This window comes from Equus caballus, chromosome 1 (genome assembly GCF_041296265.1).
Source record: "Equus caballus isolate H_3958 breed thoroughbred chromosome 1, TB-T2T, whole genome shotgun sequence".
Lineage (NCBI taxonomy): Eukaryota > Metazoa > Chordata > Mammalia > Perissodactyla > Equidae > Equus > Equus caballus.
This window is the reverse complement of record NC_091684.1, coordinates 158,767,736-158,785,940: the sequence shown is the minus strand read 5'-3', so window position 1 is coordinate 158,785,940 and position 18,205 is coordinate 158,767,736. Positions and strand designations below refer to the sequence as shown.

Genomic DNA, 18,205 nt, shown 5'->3' with positions numbered 1-18,205 from the left:
GGGACCTAGCACTGCTCATCAAGCCATGCTGAGGCAGCGTCCCACATAGCAGAACTAGAAGGACTTACAACTAGAATATACAACCATGTACTGGGGGCCTTTGGGGAGAAGAAGAAAAAAATTGGCAACAGATGTTAGCTCAGGACCAATCTTAAAACAAAAAACATACTGGACAAAATATTGTAGAACAATAACAATATACTTTTTTCTGAGAACACATTCAAATACAATGAAACATATTAAACACATCAAAATATTTCCCTATCATGGGGAGAGACAAATAAGAATGAGTAATGAAATAAAAGGAAGAAAATATCAATTAGTTAATTTTTTAAAAAGAAGGGCCTGAAGCAGAACTATTATTATGATAAATACCATGAAATGAGCAATGTGATTAATTTAACCTTAAACACTCCAAGAAATAAAGGAAAGAAATAAACTAAAAAAGTGGTAGAATGGATGCGGAACTGAGGTTTGGGGGATGGTTAGAAACGGCTTTTGAATAAGACCCAGCCAGACCTCTGGAGTCCAAAAGGCAGAGGTTAAAACAATATCAGGCTAATTATAATATCTAACACTTACGTAAAACTAACCATCCATGTGCCAGATGTTTTCCTAAGTGCTGGCCATATATTAACTCACAGCCCTAGGAGGGGACATTCCATACAGTCTCATAAATCAATGAAGAATAATGGTAAACTTGTGTTTAAGTGAGGGCATTGTACAAAGGAGAGTTTGGACTGGGATCTAAAGAAAGATTGAGGCAAAACAACGCACCAGTGCCTTGTCTGAGGTTCCTTCTTTGAGAGCTAAGGGCTCAGTTAAAACAAGGAGGACAAGAGTCATATTGAAATGGAGATAAGGAGGTACTTTATAGAGGCCACTATACAACTGAGTGAGAAGAAATCTTAGATGACATCTAACAAGGGATTTTTCAAGAAAGTTTTAAGCAGAGGACCCTACATGCAAGCCAAATCGTAAGTGGGGATCCAATATATAAAACACATAAGTGGAGGAGGCTTAGGTGAAGAGAGGAGGGTCCCGCCCGAGCCCTCAGCCTCCTCATCTCCCACACCGTTTCCCACCATGGCTCCTGGGCCCAGGGCCCTGCTTTACAGAGGAGGGGATAGTGCCCCATAGATCCGCTCACAGTCACACGTTCATGTCTTCCAATCCTCAGCCCAAGTCATGGCTGCCCCCATCCCCATCCCACGCAGTTGTGGGCAGGAACAGACCAGGCACATTCCTAGGATGCCTGGCTTTTTTTTTTAAAGCACTTTATTGAGATATAATTTACATACCACAAAATGCACCCTTTTAAAGTGTACAATCCCGTTGTTTGTAGCATATTCACAGGTTGTACAATAATCCCCACTATCTGATCCCAGAACATTTTCATCACCTCAAAAGGAAGCTCCATGCACACTAGCAGTCACTTCCCATTCCCTCCTGCCCCCAGGCCTAGGCAACCACTAATCTACTTTCAGTTTCTAGGAATTTTCCTATTCTGGGCATTTAATATGTACAGAATCATACAATAAGTGGCCTTTTTTTTTGGCAAGGAAGTTTGACCCTGTGCTAACATATGTTGCCAATCTTCCTCTTTTTGCTTGAGGAAGATTGTCGCTGAGCTAACATCTGCGCCAATCTTCTATTTTGTATGTGGGATGCCTCCACAGCATGACTTGATGAGTATAGATCCACACCCAGGATCTGAACCTGCGAACCCCAGGCTGCAGAAGCAGAGTGCGTGACCCTAACCACTACACCACTGGGCCGGCCCCTAATAAGTGGCTTTTTAACACCTGGCTTTGGGGAAAATTTTCAGGCAACAGAACATCACTGTCCCCTCTGTTCTCTTGTTACAGTGCAGGGCATTCCTGCTACTTCACAGACCTTAGCCAAGGGTTGAGGGCCTGACCTTGTCCCAAGGAGTACACAGCCAGAACAGGAAGATCCTGATGACTGAGAGCTGTAGGGTGGCCAGCCCTGAGCATAGGAAGGATAGGCCAGGGATGTCTCTGAAATTCCCAAAGTCACAGCCAATTAAATGGATGTCAAGGAAATGGCCTATCCAAAAAGGTATAACATTATCTTTGATGCACGCAAAGTCTGTGATTTTTCTTTAAGAAGTTGAAGTTAATAGGTTGACATTAAAAAAGGCAATACTGAGGGGCAGAGCTGCAGAGGGGAGAATACACTTCTGACTCAGACAAGAGTCATTTGGTCCCTCGAAGGCTCAGTTTTCTCATCTGTAAAACGACAGCAATGATATCTACTTTGCAGGTGATTGTGAGGATTAGAAAGAGTGAAAGGGCGCAGCGTGTGCCTGAAGCACAAGGGTTGCTGGGTAAATGGCACTGCTAGTAATGATCATGTAGTGGTATAGCCTAGGGGTTAGAGCATGCCTGACCTGGAGATAAGACTGGCCCTACCACTCTATTTCCTCATCTGCAAAATAGAGATGATGTTAGACCTACCTCATAAGGTCATTTGCGGGATTAAACGAGGCAGTCCTAGCTAATACTTACTGAATATTCACTGTAGCTAGGCACTATTCTAAGCCCTCTCCATGTATCAACTCACTTGATCCTTCCAATAACTCTATGATGTAGGTACTATTACTTTCCATATCAAACATCTTAGGAAACTGAGGCACAAGTTAAGTGAGTTGCCCAAGGTTACTCAGCCAATTAAAGGTAGTGCTGGTATCTGAAGGCAAGTGGTCTACCTCCAGAGTCCACACACCCCACCATTACTCTAGGCTGTCAAGGTTTTAGCACAGTATCTGGCACCAAGGAAGTCCCCAAGAAATGTCAGCTATTGTGATTGCTAAATAATAACAATGATAATAACTTTTAAAAACATGCTTTGGCAGCTGTATTGGGTTAAGGAGTTTGACTAAATTGTTAACTTTTAGTGGAGGATTGAGGCTGGTCTCACCTGTCCTTGTATCCAAGTTTACTAGAAGCACAGTGCCTAGAATGAGGATTCAGCAAGTATTGTTGGTGAATGAATGAGTTTTTCAAACCGATATTTCTATTAATTTACAACATGGTGGCCCTTCTAGTGAAGGCTGGTGCTGATGGCGCTGCAGTTGGACTGGACCACGTTGACTCACTTTGCCCAATCCTTTGCTTCCCAGGTCACTAAAGGGCCATGATTCTCATAAACATTTTAATTGGTCTGCTTTCTTTACATAATCTCCATTCACTCACTCCAGCTCTCTCATCACCCAGTTGCAGACAACCACACCCGTACCCCTGACCCTCTCCCTCTACAAACACACACCCCCGCCCATGACACTGTAGGCTTTTCCATGCCCAAGAAGCTTCCCTCTCTATCGTGCACAAGATCAATCCATTCTCCGGATCATTTTGTTAGTCTCATGCCTGCTCCCTGGATGACTCAGACATCCCAGTTCACCCAAATCTCTGTGACTCTGGGTATCAATGCTGTTGAATTCCTGGTTTCTTATCCCTGGGCCATCAAAGCATCCATCTCAAGGTGGGGCTCTGCAGCTGCAAAGGAGGAGTAGCTCAAGACTTCTTCCTCACCAACCCATGTGAAGCCACCCTCTGTGGGCGTTGACAGAAACCTCCTTGTGCCCTTAGACAGAAGCCTGGCGCTGGCTGCTTGGCAGCCACAGGCTCTCTAGGTTTCCTCCAAGAGCCCAGAGACAGGCCCAGCACACACACACACGCAGACTGCACCAGGCTTTGTCATACAGGGAATTTCTACACAAAAGGCCTAAGTTCTCAATAAAAACAAGTCGTGGGTAGTTGTGGCCTCCCTGGGTTAGACTAGAGAGTCGTATGAGTGAAAGCTGTACTTGGTCCCTTTCCCCAGCTATCAAGAATAATAACTTCCTAATCATGATCCACGTCAGGTGCACAGATATGCATGCCAAGAGGCTGAGAGCTGGCCTAGGCATGGGAGCAGGGTCAGGGGGAGAGCCAGGAGCAAGTTTGGCCCTGGGTGAGGCGGAAGGCCTCCTCTCGCTACCTCCAGTGTGTGACTCATTTCCAGGTATCGGTTCCCTCAAGATCCCACCCCTCCCACTCTGCCTCCTCCTCCTGCTTGCTCCTCTTGCCATCTGCAAACCAACTTCCATTTGCCTTCTCTCCACACATATTTTTTTAGCTTTTCTTCTACTAATGTAGCATCCATTCCCTATGTGAAAAGCTGATTTCCCATTCCATACTCCTCCTAACTTCTTGGCCTAAGTCAGGCCTCCAGGCCTACTGAACATGTGACAATTCCAAATTCAAGGTCATTTCACTTTGGCTGCCATCTTGCTCTGGCCCCATGGCCCACACTGCCGCTCAGATGCACATTCCCCTCCATGTGCACATCTTCATTAAGAACATTCTCTGTGCCCAGAAAGAGCATTAATCAGTTTGTAAGTTTCCCAGTTGCTTGGCCCCTCATCTCATTCCTGTCTTGGACCGGACAATTTCCAGCCAGGCTCTCAGAAATATTCTTATAGGTTATCTGGGCTCAGAAGAAGGCAAGGGTGGCAGGTCCTGGAAATGTGTGATTTCCATCTCAGAACCATCCTCTGAAATAAGCCCAGATATGTGAAGCCTGATGAGACATTTTTGCTGGAAAAAACTTCCTTCGAAATGTCCCTTAGGGGGCAACTGTGTGAGACTGGGACAAGAAGTGTTCACAGGGCTAATACTGAGCCAATACACTTTTTGTCCTTTCCATGGGGCCCTTTGCACTCCTTACCTGTGCACATGACAGCGGCAAAGACCCAGCACTGCCCGTAGCGCACGGGCTGGCAGCCTGTGGCATGCCACTGCTTCAAGATGGCCACGCTGCCAGTCCACTCCACAGGGTTGATGCCATCAAAGTAATTCTCACTCCAGTTTCCATTGAGCACCCCATTGTCATCATTGCTATTGATCTGAAGAGAAGCCACATATAGAAGCATTAGAAGCATCCATTTCCCCAGTGAGATGTGATGTGTGGCCTGCAAGGTCCATGGACCTAAGACACAGAGGAGTCTTTGATCCCATTTTACCTGGGAAATTCCAGACCTGCTTGAAAACGGGTGGGGTGGGAAGCTGGCTCTTCTGACTCGTGCTCCACTAATAACTAGTTTATTATTCTATTTCCACCCACTCCCTAACCGCCCCATGTCCCCATCCCCTGCAAAGCCAGAGCTTGACTCTGAGAACTTTTAAAAATACTTCAGAGCAAAGGAAATTTAGAAACAACAAGACTATTTCCCAAACCAGAGCTACACTCAGCCTTTTCAAAAACATGCACTTTGGAATTAATAGAGGTGATGGCCCACACCCAGCTATTTCAGAGCTCAGTTGAGAGAACCTGTTACCCACATTCTTTCATCAGTCTTGTCCAAAATCACTTTACCAGAGGGCCCGTGCCTCTCAACTCTTCATTCTCCCATTGCAGGGGGCAATGTGACTGGGCAGGGCTCCCCTGCACAGATTCCTCCCTCCCTGGACATGCCCTGCGTGGGCAGAGCCCAACCCAACCTCACCATGGCACACACCACTCTGCTGATGTAGACGGGGCTTCCCCGCAGGGCACAGTCTATGGCTGGGTCGATCTGGAAGTGCAGGCTCTTGTCTAGCAGCTCCAGGCAGATGTCTATGATATTCTCTTCAAACTGCGAGGGGAGAGGCAGAGAGGCAAGGGACCCACGCTTAGCACATGTAGATATGGAAAGAAATACACGACTCACTCCACCCAGCTCTCCCATGGGGTGTGTTTGTGGAATACACCCCATTTGGAAGGTAGCTGTGTCCAGTAGCACGGCCTTGAACTGCCTCCTAGGCAGGTGCTGGGTCTCAAACCTCCGGGGTCACAACTCACCCAGGTTGTATGTCCTGCAAGTCAAATCCCTGGAGCTTTGTCCAAAGTTTGACTGGCCGCAAAGTCTGTTTCTCCCTCTTCTCCCATCAATCCCCGTACTCCTGGAGCCCATGGGATTTTCTTGCTAAAACCATGTTGCCTCATCTTCCACCCTCATCTGCTGACCCAGCTCATCATTGGCGGCTACTGCTGGAGGTGATGGCACCAACTTGCCATGGCACCCATGAGTCAGTGGGGCTCCTGACTGACTAATAGCATGTGAGTTATGGAAACCTCCCACCCAAGGCAGGCTGACTCCTTGTCCTTCTAGTTTGGCGCAAATGCCACTTCCTCTGAGGCCTTCCCCGAGCCCCAGCCTGGTTTAGCTCCTTAGCCTGGCTACATCTCTCTACTTATCAGACTCAGTTGTAATGATGTAACCAAGATCTGTCTTCCCTGCCTGAGTGTATTCTCTTGTCTCTCGCCAGCTCTTCTCGCAACTCTACACCCCAGGCCTGGCACAGTGCCCAGCACATAGTAGGGACTCCGTGCATCTTTGCTGAATGAGAGCAAATGAATGCATTTACTCCTGCGTAACACTGGGCAATAAGCTAGATTAGGAGGCTTCTGGGATCCATCTTCCCCAGGGGACAGTTTAATCAGGTCACTTTTCTGCTTTAAAATGTTCAAAGGACCCTATGGCCTCCAGCATCAAAGCTCTAGCCTCTTCTACAAGGTGCATAAGACCCTCCCTGATCTGGCCCCCTTCTGCCTCTCCAGCCTCACCTCTCAATACCCCCTGCTTCACCATTTTTGCCCCAGCAGCACCAGATATCTTGTAACCCCCCCAGCAGGTCAAACTGTTTCTCACCTTTGTGTCTTTGCTCATGCTTCCCTCTGTCTAGGATATTTTCCCACATTCCTTGACTTAGCAAACTCAGATCAAGTCTCTCCTCTTCCAAGAAGCTTCCCCAACGACCCAATGCCAACCAAATGCTCTTCCTCTGGGCTCCCCAAACACCCTGGCCTGTCCCTCATATCCACATATCCCACTGCATGATAAGTAACCTTGTATGTCTGAGTCCCCACTACACCGTGGGCTCAGGGACAGCGCTTTATTCATGTTCATATTTCTAGCACCCAGCACCCTGCCTGGTGCTGAGCAGGCACTCAGTATATGTTCACTGAGTAAGAGAGACTGAAAGGGCGGGACCTGGGGCTCAGAAAGCAGCAACCCCTCACTTCTGTCTCTCACAGATGACAGCCAGCTTCTGTCTTCTGGCCCATCTCTGCATGCTGAGTGAGGAGTTGGGGATGTCAGTTGGGGCTGCTGTGTCCCATCTTGACTATAGTCACCCTGGGGGCCTGGGCTGGGCTGAGGCCACATATGTTGGAGTTCTATTTGGGCAGGTGCAGGAGAGGAACCCATATCAACCTGATACAAGGCTCCACAAACACCCCCAGGATTTCCCAGCCGACACCCCTTCTGAGCGACCAGAGCTGGTCCTCTCCCCTCAGCAGTATTCCTGGTGCCAGGGCTTATCCTCGAGAGCCCTCTTGCCCGGCCTGGCACTGGACTTCCTGGAACACTTGCTGTAGGCTGAGCTTTAGGCAGGAGGCAGGCTTTTAGTAAGGCAGGAGTTGCAGAGCATTGTAATCAATACGGTGCTATTTTTACGAATAAAATCACGTGTTTTAGAATATGCGCAGGAAACAAAATGTAGACAAACATACACCATGCTGGTGACAGCGCTGAGGATGATCTTCATTTTTATAATGTTACTTTGTAAAGTGTGAAAAACAACCATGTATTACTTTTGTAATGAAAAAGATATATAATCAAAACAAACAAGTAAAGAGGCAGCCCCTCATCAGCCCTGAGACCTGACACAAGTTTTCCTCAGGTGGTAGAACTAATCCTAAGGTCTGTGGCCTGGGGTGGTGAGGATGAAGTGAGGGAGTGGCAAATGTGGCCCCAATGGAAACAGTTTAGCAAACAAAAACCCAGGCACTGTCCTTGCAGTTGTCACTGTCGTCCCTTCGTCCTCAGCCTCGGACTCATGGAATTCCTGGCTGCGTGCCTTTAGCTGCCCTTCTCCTCCAGTGTTGCTCTCCAAACCAGACATGATCAGCAAAGAGCACCTTCCAACTTTCTATGCTGCTCCTCTACCACCCTGGGTTCCCATCTCCCATCTTCCTGGTGCCACTAAGTTACCATCTCTGGGTGAACCTCGCACGAGAGGGACTGTCCCAGCCTGCCTCTGCTCCCCTCTCCGCAGGAGTCCAGGGCCCCGATGGGCCCTGAGCAGGGCTGCGACTCACCTGTCCGTAGTTCCAGGGGCATGGGCGGATCCAGTTCTTGTTCCCTTGGTAGATGAAGCCGTAATCATTCACGACATACTCCTGCCTCTGGGGCTCACTGTCCAGGTAGACAGCGTCCTCTGGGAATCAAAATGGGAGAACAAGAAGGAGCAAAAGTCATCCTACCCTTCCTGCCCCACTCCCAATCCCAGAAGGTGCTGTCCTATGGAAACCAAGCTCTGGGGAGAGCACTGGGTGACACCAAGAGGGGCAGGAGACGGGGGTCTTGGAGAGACACACCTTCTGCTGTGCCCGACAACAGCAGCAGGCTCAAAATGAACATGAGGTGGAATAGCAAAAATTCACCTTGGGTGGAATTTTTTGGTTTCAGAGCACATATACATCCTAGCCCCATTTAAGGTTGAGGAAACAGGTTCAGTGTGATTAGTAACTTGCCCAAATCATGCGTCAGTATGGAGTGAAATTTGAACACAGAGGCCGTGTGACTCCACACTCCGTGCTCTTTCTGCTATAGTCAATTAATCCAGGTCGGAAGAGAGCAAACCAGAACTTACAGGTTGGCGTTGACCTCATCATTCCTTTTGTAGGAATTTAATCTAAGGAAACTTTTTAGAAGGTGCACGAAGATTTAGATACTAACTTGTTCATCTGAGGGCTGTTTATAACACTGAAAAGCTGGAAACGACCTAAACATCCCATCCTTAGGCAGTGGTTAAATCGTCTTCAGTGCAACCACAGAATTCTCTACACCATTAATCTAAGGGTGCAAAATTGTACTTGTAGACATAGAAATGCACACATGTGGACATAAAAGTCGACATGTGATATAAGTTTAAATAGGTTACATAATAATGTGTGCAGCATGAACTGACTTTTGTTAAAACTGTGTATATTTATATGAAGAGAGGATTTTTGAAGCCTATTCTAAAAGACGTTAATAGTAATTTTTTTTACTACTGGTATTCTCTAGATTCCCTGAAATAAACATGAGTTTTATAATATAAAAAATTATCTTTTAAAAGTTAAGAATGAACAAACAAAAAGCAATGGGGGCAGGTATCCTGTTTGCAGTGTCCTGGAACTGCCTGGAAGCCCTGCCTGACCCTGAGGTGAAGGTGCTCTTCTTCAGAGGCAGCCTCAGATATAGGCAGAGGGGTCGCTGGTGGAGGAGGACTTCTTGCTGAGATGTATTATACTGAGGTTTGGGACCAGCGTGCTGAGAGCTGCAGGTTCATGTCTGAAGCCACACACATCCCCTTACAGCAGGGGCCAGCAGTGGCTGGAGCTACGGAGTGGGGCTCCCCAGCCAACATCCTGGATGTGGCGATGAGGCAGCTGCTGGTTCTGACTTCAGCCCTATCCGTCCCCAGCCCCAGTATTGTGTCTCCCTGGGACACGGATGGGGCATAAACCTCAAAAAAGAAGGCCTCACAGATATCACTTTCCTCCCCACAGATCAGCGGGCCCTCAGTTCAAGTCTGAAGCCCATAGTCTTGGAGGCTAGAAAGGGTGTGTGTGTGTAAAAGAGATACAGAGAGAGGCAGAGATAGACAGACAGACAATTATCCTTGATCCAGTGTCAAAGCCCCTTTACCTGGCAGATGGTACAAGTTCTGAGCCATTCAGTGAGAGGGCTGTGGGAGGTGGTTAAAGATGTTAGAACCCAGCCAAGGTCCTGGGTTCAGGCATGACGCAGCAGGTCCTCTTGGGGTAAGGTTGCAGGGGAAAGTAGAATGAGAGGGAGGAAGGGAAGGGGGACATCCTCTAAGTCAGAAGTAAGACTTTGTTGAGTCTGGCCTCCACCTCAAAGCCCCCACCAGATCCAGTCTCTACTCTCAACTCTTCCTGCCCTTCTTCCTACTCTCTCCTCCTGGCTTGTCCTTCGTTCTGCCCACACCATGTCCCTATGTCTATGTAACTACCCCTGCCCCAGGTAGATTTAGAGGACAGGGACTGTGGAACAGGTGGTGCTGGGATAGTCCCTGTAGCTTTGTTTGTCTAGGACAAAAACTTAAAACAGACAAAATGCCCATAAATAGGGGACTAGTTAAATATATTTGGTGCATCTAAACAGTGGAATAATTGTAGCCATTAAAAAAATATGTTGATAGAGAATATGTACAAAGTTGAATTGTTAAATGAAAAAAGCAAGTTCGAACATGCTATGTATCATATAATCCCATTTCTGGTATGATTGTATAATCACACACACATACGCATATATGCATAAATACATATTTGATTAAGCATAGAACATTTTTGTAAGGCTACACAAGAAAATGTTAACAAGATTTCCTCTGGAGGGTGAAACTTGGAGATTGGGATAAGGTTTTACTTTTTACTTTATACTTCTCTCTGTTTTTTTTTTTTTTTTTTTGGTTTTACCCTTGATTTCATTCTACAAATATTCAATGCAATGCACTTAACTATTCTTCTAATGAAAAAACTAGACTTAACTTAAAAATGTATGATAAAGATAGATGTTAGTGGTCAAATTTTATAATAGTTTTCTTTTTAGGTAAAGATGACTTGGCTTATAATTTTAAAATTCTAGAAAGTAAATAAACAGGAAGTCCTTCCTGCCCTGCTTGTTGCTGGTTGGGAGTGAATGCTGAGTGCATGGGATTGAGAGGTTTGTGGGTGGCCAGGGAACGGGAGTCTAGAAATCCTGGAGCATGGTTCTCTGCGGCACTGACAAAGGGGTCTAGACAAGAGACCCTCACGTGGGCACCCCGCCTTACCTGGGCACCAGGGATTGAAGAGCAGAATGAACTCCCCAAGCTGGTAGGCCATGACAGACCCCTGGAAGGAATTGAGGTGAACCTTCAAGAGGTATCGACCGACAGCTGCTGTGGGAGGGGCACACAGGCTCACCTCCAGGGAGGCGGCCCCGTTGGTTTCCAGCGAGGCTATCCAGGGGCTGGGCCCATGGCGACTTGCCAGGCTGAATATGGCTCGGGTCCCCTTGGCCAGGTCTGGCAGCGGTCCTGAGAGGGAAACAGAGTTGAGGCCCCCTGTGGTGACCTCTTAGCCCCCAGAATAGTGTGCGCGCGCACGCGCGCGCGCACACACACACACACACACACGAAACCCCTGTGAGCCAGCTGGGGTCCTCACCAGTCTCCACCACGAAGATGAGGTTGTCTAGGGCTGGCTGGAAGCCCCGGTTTCTGAAGTACAGAGTGATGTTGAAGGCCTGGCCCCGGCGAACAAGGAGGCGCTCAGAGCTGATCTCCTCAGTGTGGTGCCGCACATTGTTCCAGGAGCTCTGGAGGTCTATGAGGGCCACCTCCAACCCTGCCACAGGGCAGCCAGGGGCAGACAAAAGAGCAGGGTTGTGAAGCCTGGTACAGTCCTGTCCACCAAGTACTAGTTGTGCAAACTTGAGAAAGAAACTTAGCCTCTCTGAGCCTCAGTTTCCAAGTCGGTAAAATAGAATCCGTAATACCGGCCTTACAGGGTTGGTGTGAGGATTAAATGAGGCTCCATGCATGCAAGTCCCTCTTTCTTACTTCTTTCCTCTCCTTTCCCTGTTCCTCTGACCCTCCATCCCCTTCTCCCTTATGTCCTCCTGGAGGTGCATGGTTTTCTGCCTCTGTCCAACTCCTTTTGTAGGCCTAGCTGAGTCTGATTACTCCCTGCAGTCTAACATGTCTCCAGAGTCACCCCAGCATCTACTTTCTGGGACTCAAGTTAACAGTTTCACTTGCCCTTGTACCAGCCTCCAGATCTGGGAGCTAGTCTGTAGGTTAGCTGGCCCTGAGTACTGTCCCTGGATTAGCTACTATGCTTTTTAGCACTTTGCTGGCTCTCTGACTACCATGCCATGTGGCCAATGCCCTGGGAGCTGGGATGCTTAGGACAAAAAAAGGTCCACTCCCAGCCTTCTGGAACTTCTGCTAAAATAGACTGACCTCACTGTTCTCCAAGTGTGCATACCCCGGATGGAATGTGTTTCTGACTTCTCCACGTTTGACCATGATCCTAGCATGGTCCCCAGGTACCTCTAGGCTCACTGCCTTTACTCACAATTGGTTCACCCTTCTCCTTCTCAGTCTATACCCATTCCTGTGTCATCAAGTGCCTTCACTCCTTCCATGAGGACATCTTTGGTATCCATCTGTCCCTTTTCACATTTACATAATTCTGACCTCCTCACTTCACATGTAATGACCGTAACAGCCTCTATCAGGTCTCCTGCTTACTGTCTCTCCCCACCACCCACCCCTTAACACAGCACCAGAATATCCTTCCTCAAGACAATTTGATTATGCCATCTTTTTACATTAAAAGCTCTGAGATACCCCAGAGCCTTCCACACAAAAGGCACACTCCTTAACCTGACACTTATGACCCTCCATATCTGGCCTTAATTTACGCTTGCATTCTTACTTCTCACCACTCCCAGCATAGTCCCTCTCCTCTAGCCAATCTGTCCCCAAGAAAATGTTAGCCCTCCTTGTCTATGTTTGTTTTTTTTTTTTGCCTGAGGAAGATTCATCCTGAGTTAACATCTGTACCAATATTCCTCTATTTTGTAAGTGGGTCACCACCATAGCATGGCAGCCGACAAGTGGTGTAGGTCTGTGCCTAGGAACTGAACCCAGGCCACCAAAGTGGAGCACACCAAACTTAACCACTAGGCCACAGGGCCAGCCCCCCTGTCCATGTGTTCTGATCCTGCTATAGCCACAACTCAGAATGTCCCCTCACTATCTAACCAAATTCCACCTGTCCTCCAAGGTTTGTTCAAGACCTACCTCCTTCCACCTACTCCAGTTGGCCCACTTTTCTTCCCATCTCCCATTGATCTACAGCATTTAACTTCATTATTCATAGGCAACCTTAAGTGCTTAACTGAGCTAATATCATGCTCATTTCTTCATTTATATTAACAAACTTTTACTGAGAGCCTGCTAATTTCAGGTTCATTGTGAGATGTTCAGATATTTTTGCAGTTACTTTTTTATTTGTCTGTCTTCCACCACTAGATGTAAGCCAATGAGGATAGCGACTTAGCTGTTTCATCTCAGTCATGTCTAGATTTTAAGAAATATAAACCAGGGGCCAGCCCAGTGGCATAATGGTTAAGTTTGCGCACTCTGCTTCAGCGGCCCAGGGTTGGTGGGTTTGGATCCTGGGCATGGACCTACACACTGCTCATCAAGCCACGCTGTGGTGGCATCCTACTTATAAGATAGAGGAAGAATGACACAGATGTTAGCTCAGGGCCAATCTTCCTCAGCAAAAAAAAAAAAAAAAAAAAAGAGGAAGATTGGCAACAGGTGTTAGCTCAGGGCCAGTCTTCCTACCAAAAAAAAAAAAGAAGAAGAAAGAAATACAAACCAAAGCATTTGACAAAATCCCAGATACTTTCATAATAGAAATACTCAACAATAAATTATTTTGAAGAATAGAAGGAAACTTTCTCAACTTGATACAGGGTATCTATGAAAAATCTATAGCTAAAACCATACTTAATTGTGAAAAACTTGTTGCTTTCCCTCTAAGATCAGGAATAAGACAAGAATGTCCACTCTCTCCCAATCTATTCGACATGGTACTGGAGGTTCTAGCCTGTGTACATTGAAAAGGAGAAGTAAAATTATCTCTATTTACATACAACATGATCTTGAATGTAGAAAATCCTAAGAATCCACACGTAATTAGGACTAGTAAACAAATTCAATAAGGTTGAAGAATACAATGTAAGTATACAAAACTTAATTGTATTTCTATACATTTGCAATGAATAATCTGAAAAAAATCAAGAAAACAATGTTATTTATAATAGCTTCAAAAAGAATAAAATATTTAAGAAAATAACAAATTTAATAAACATTTAAATTTAACAAAAGAGGTGCAAATCTTGCACCATAAAACCCCCCACAAAATATCATTGAAAGAAATTAAAGAAGACCTGAATAAGTGGAAAAACACCCCATGTTCATGAATTAGAAGACTTAATATCATTTAGATGACAAATTGATCTACAGATTCAACACAATTCCTATCAAAATCCCAGCTGCCATTTTACGTAAATGAACAAGTGGACCTTAATATTCACATGAAAATATAAGAGATCCAGAATAACAAATAATTTATAAAAAGAAAAACAAAGTTAGAGGACCCACACTTCCATATTTCAAAATTTACTACAAAACTACCACAGTCAAGGCCATGTGATGCTGACATAAGGGTAGACATACAGATAAATGCAATAGAACTGAGAGTCTAGAAATAAATGCTCACGTTTACAGACAGTAGATTTTTGACAAGGGTGCCAAGACAATTCAATGGGGAAAGAATACTGTTTTCAACAAATGATACTGGGACAGCTGGATAGCCATAGCTGGAGGCAAAAGAATAAAGTTGGACCCCCCACCTCACACCATGTACAATAATAAACTCAAAATCAATCAAAGACCTAAACATAAGAGCCAAAACTATAAAACTTTTAGAAGAAAACCTGGGGATAAATCTTCACGATTTTGGACTAAGCAATGGTTTCTTAGATATGACAACAGAATCAGAGGAAATGGAAGAAAAAAACAGATAAATTGGATTCCATCAAAATTAATAACTTTTGCTTTAAGGACATCATGAATGAAGTGAAAAGACAACCCACAGACTGGAAGAAAATATTTGTAATCATTTATCTGATAAGGGATTTGTCTCAAGAACATACAAAGAATCTGTACAACTCAACAACAACAAAAAAAACAAATAACCCAAATAAAAAATGGGCAGGGGCTGGCCCGATGGCCGAGTGGTTAAGTTCACACGCTCCACTTTTGCGGCCCAGAGTTTCGCCGGTTTGGATCCTGGGCCTGGCCACGGCACCGCTCATCAAGCCATGCTGAGGTGGCGTCCCACATGCCACAACTAGAAGGACCCACAACTAAAAAAAAAATATATATACAACTATGTACCGGTGGGCTTTGAGGAGAAAAAGGAAAAATAAAATCTTTAAAAAAAAAAAGGGCAACTGGTCTGAATAGACATTTCTTCAAAGTAGATATGCAAAAGGCCAATAAACACATGAAAAGATACTCAAAGTCATTAGTCATTAGGGAAACGCAAATAAGATACCACTTCTACAGGATGGTTATAATAGGAAAGAGAAAATAATGAGTGTTGGTGAGGATGTGGAGAAATTGGAAGGCTCATAGACTGCTGGTGGGAATGTAAAATGATGCAGCCACTTTGAAAAACAGTCTGGCAGTTCCTTAAAATGTTAAACATAGAGTTACCATATGACCCAGCAACTCCACTCCTAGGTATGTACCAAAGAGACTGAAAACATATGTTCAGACAAAATCTGTACATGAATGTTGATTGCAGCATTATTCATAATAGCCAAAAAATGCAAACAACCCAAATGTCCATCAACTGATTAATAGATGAATAAATGTGGCATATCCATGAAATGGACTATTATTCAGCCATAAAAAGGAATGCTGAATATACTATAACATGGATGAAACTTGAAAACGTTATGCTAAGTGAAAGAAGCCAGACACAAAAGGCTACATATTACATGATTCAATTTATATGAAATATGCAGCATAAGCAAACCATAGAGGCAGAAAGTGCATTAGGGTTTGCCAGAGCCTGGGAGTGGGGGGGAATGGAGTGTGACTATTACAAAAGAAATATAAGCATAATGATGAGCACATTTTAGGTACTAACAAATGTTTGCTACATTGAATAGAGTTCTCTGTCTTTTGCATAATCACCCTGTACTTAGTTCAGATTTCAGAATTAACTAACACCTTATTGAGGGCTTGTCTATTATGTGCTGGGCACTGTCCTAGGCACTCCAGGACACTTATCTCATTGAATCCTCATCACAATGTCACAGGGAATAAATGTCATGTCAGCCACACTTGGAGAGGAGAAAATCAAGGTTCAGGTAGATTAAATGCCTTGCCTAAGGTTGAACCTAGGGTTACTGGCCTAAATCCTGTGGTCTTTCCATTATCTAACAGCCGCCACCCATTGCTGGCCTTCACTCATGTTCAGAAAGGACATCCGACCCACTGCCAGCTGGGAAAGCACTTGGCTTTTTCCTAGCAGTGGAAAAAGAAGTTCACCCCTTTTGGAGGCCAATTGACTAGACAGAGATTGCTAACTGGCCCCAATTCAGGTTGGGAACATGACCCAGACTATTCAACAGGTGTGGCAGCGTCTGCCTGACAGCAAGCACTGGGGCCAAATCTCACCCTCTGGGTACATTATGGGTCAAGTTAAGCTCTGCCTATAACACAGGGATTATCCTTCAGCCCACACACCAGATATTCAAATGGGAGTTACGTTTAATATTGGGCATATTTGTTCTCCTTGATGTGAGGGGAGGAGGGGGTAAAGTGATCAGAGAGGTAGAAAGGAAGTTATAGGAAGAGCTTTTTAAATAATTGACCTCAGTATTTATCCTACAGAGACCCCCACATGAGCACAAAGAAGCATAAATAAGAATGTGCACAACGGGGCCGGCCCCCTGGCCGAGTGGTTAAGTTCCCACACTCTGCTTCTGCGGCCCAGGGTTTTGCCGATTCGGATTCTGGGCGCGGACATGGCACCGCTCATCAAGCCACGCTGAGGTGGCATCCCACATGCCACAACTAGAAGGACCCACAGCAAAAAAATATGCAACTATGTACTGGGGGATTTTAGGATAAAAAGCAGAAAAAAAAAAAAAAAGAACGTGCACTGCAATATTACCTGTATAACCGAAAAATGGGAAACAACCTAAATACCCATCAATAGGGGACTGGATAAATAAATTACAGTACTAATGCCCATACTATGGAAAACTATGCAAAGTGGAAAATGTTGAGGTAGATTTATAGGTACTGACTGGCACGGATAGAGCTCCAAGACATACCATTGAGTGAAAAATATCAAGTTGTAGAAAAATATGTATAATGTGATGATACCATAGATACACCCCCTGAAAAAACCCACACATGCTAGTCCTACGTATTACATTGAGAATACATATATATGAATATGAATGTGTAGACAAAAGACTAGTAATAGTGGTTTCTTTGGACATGAGCCTGGGGTTGGAGGTGGCAGAGGACTGAAGCTTTATCTGTAATTATTGTTTTATTTTACTCCAACTATGTGTTCATAGATTTCCTGTGTAATTTTATAATTTTTATTATAAAAATTTCAGCACAAAAAATAGTAAATGAAGGTACGGCTGTTATATCTGCAGAGCTTTTAGTTCATTCTTGCAAACGGTTTCAATTAACCATTTAGTCTTCATAGCAGCTCTTTCTACAGAGAGGGAGTTGATATAGAGAGAAGAGTGGTGGTGGGAAGTTGGCTAAGATGAGGAACAGACCCTCTGAAGTGGGGGAAGAAGAAAAGATAGGAAGATTCAGAGAACTTTAGAGCTAGAACACAACTTCAGGATTGTCTGGTCCAACCCCCCCCCCCCCCAACATCTTTCAAGCATGGGGGCTGAGAACTAGAAAGTGACTTGCTCAGTGTCAAAGGGCCAGCTAGTGGCAGAGAAGACAGGAACCCTGACCCCCTAATCCCCGGCCCCACCCCGTGCCACTGGGCTGTGGAAGCAGGCACGTTGGCACACAGCTGTTTGGCTATGTTTATCTGCTGGCCTCCACCTTGTCTCCTCGTTCTCAGGCTGCCAACAAAATTTGAGGTTTCTGGGGTTTATGCTCTTTCTGCCTCTGCTCTTTATTTACTCCTTTCTTCCTCTGAATCCACCCTTCCCTTGACTTTCCTTAGTCTCTCTGTCTTCCTCATCCCTGAGCTCCAGCAGCCCCTGGACCTTGCCTACCTTGCGCCATGACGGTTCCCGGGCTGCTCCCCACAGAACAGCTGGACGGCCTGGAGCTTCAGGAAGCTGGACCTGGACTGTCTGTTTCGCCTTCCATCCCCAAGAAACCAGGAGACACTGGAGGCGGGGCAGCTGCTGCACTGCCACCTGCTTACTGAGCAGATCACAACTGGTTTTCTCACTTGCCCTCAGGTTTTTCTTGGCAGTGTTGCTTGGCGGAGAGGAAGTATGGAGGCCAATGAACTC

The 18,205-nt window shown here is 45.5% G+C and overlaps 1 protein-coding gene across 2 annotated transcripts in view; it reads right to left on the bottom strand.

The window, feature by feature from the left end:
- TGM5 (transglutaminase 5) overlaps positions 1-18,205 on the bottom strand; it is a 30,712-nt gene extending 12,507 nt beyond the window's left edge. Inside the window, exons 1-6 of one of the 2 annotated variants that reach the window (XR_011427096.1) lie at positions 17,960-18,199; positions 11,266-11,445; positions 10,890-11,135; positions 8,149-8,267; positions 5,513-5,641; positions 4,735-4,912 (exon numbers count right to left, since the gene is read on the bottom strand). Coding sequence is in view for 1 of the 2 variants with exons in the window: in XM_023618969.2 (XP_023474737.1) it covers positions 4,735-4,912; positions 5,513-5,641; positions 8,149-8,267; positions 10,890-11,135; positions 11,266-11,445; positions 17,960-17,969 (862 nt within the window). In the remaining variant the exon portion in view is untranslated. Of the gene's footprint in view, positions 1-4,734; positions 4,913-5,512; positions 5,642-8,148; positions 8,268-10,889; positions 11,136-11,265; positions 11,446-17,959 lie in introns of both variants that reach the window. The other variant, XM_023618969.2, reaches the window with a different exon arrangement.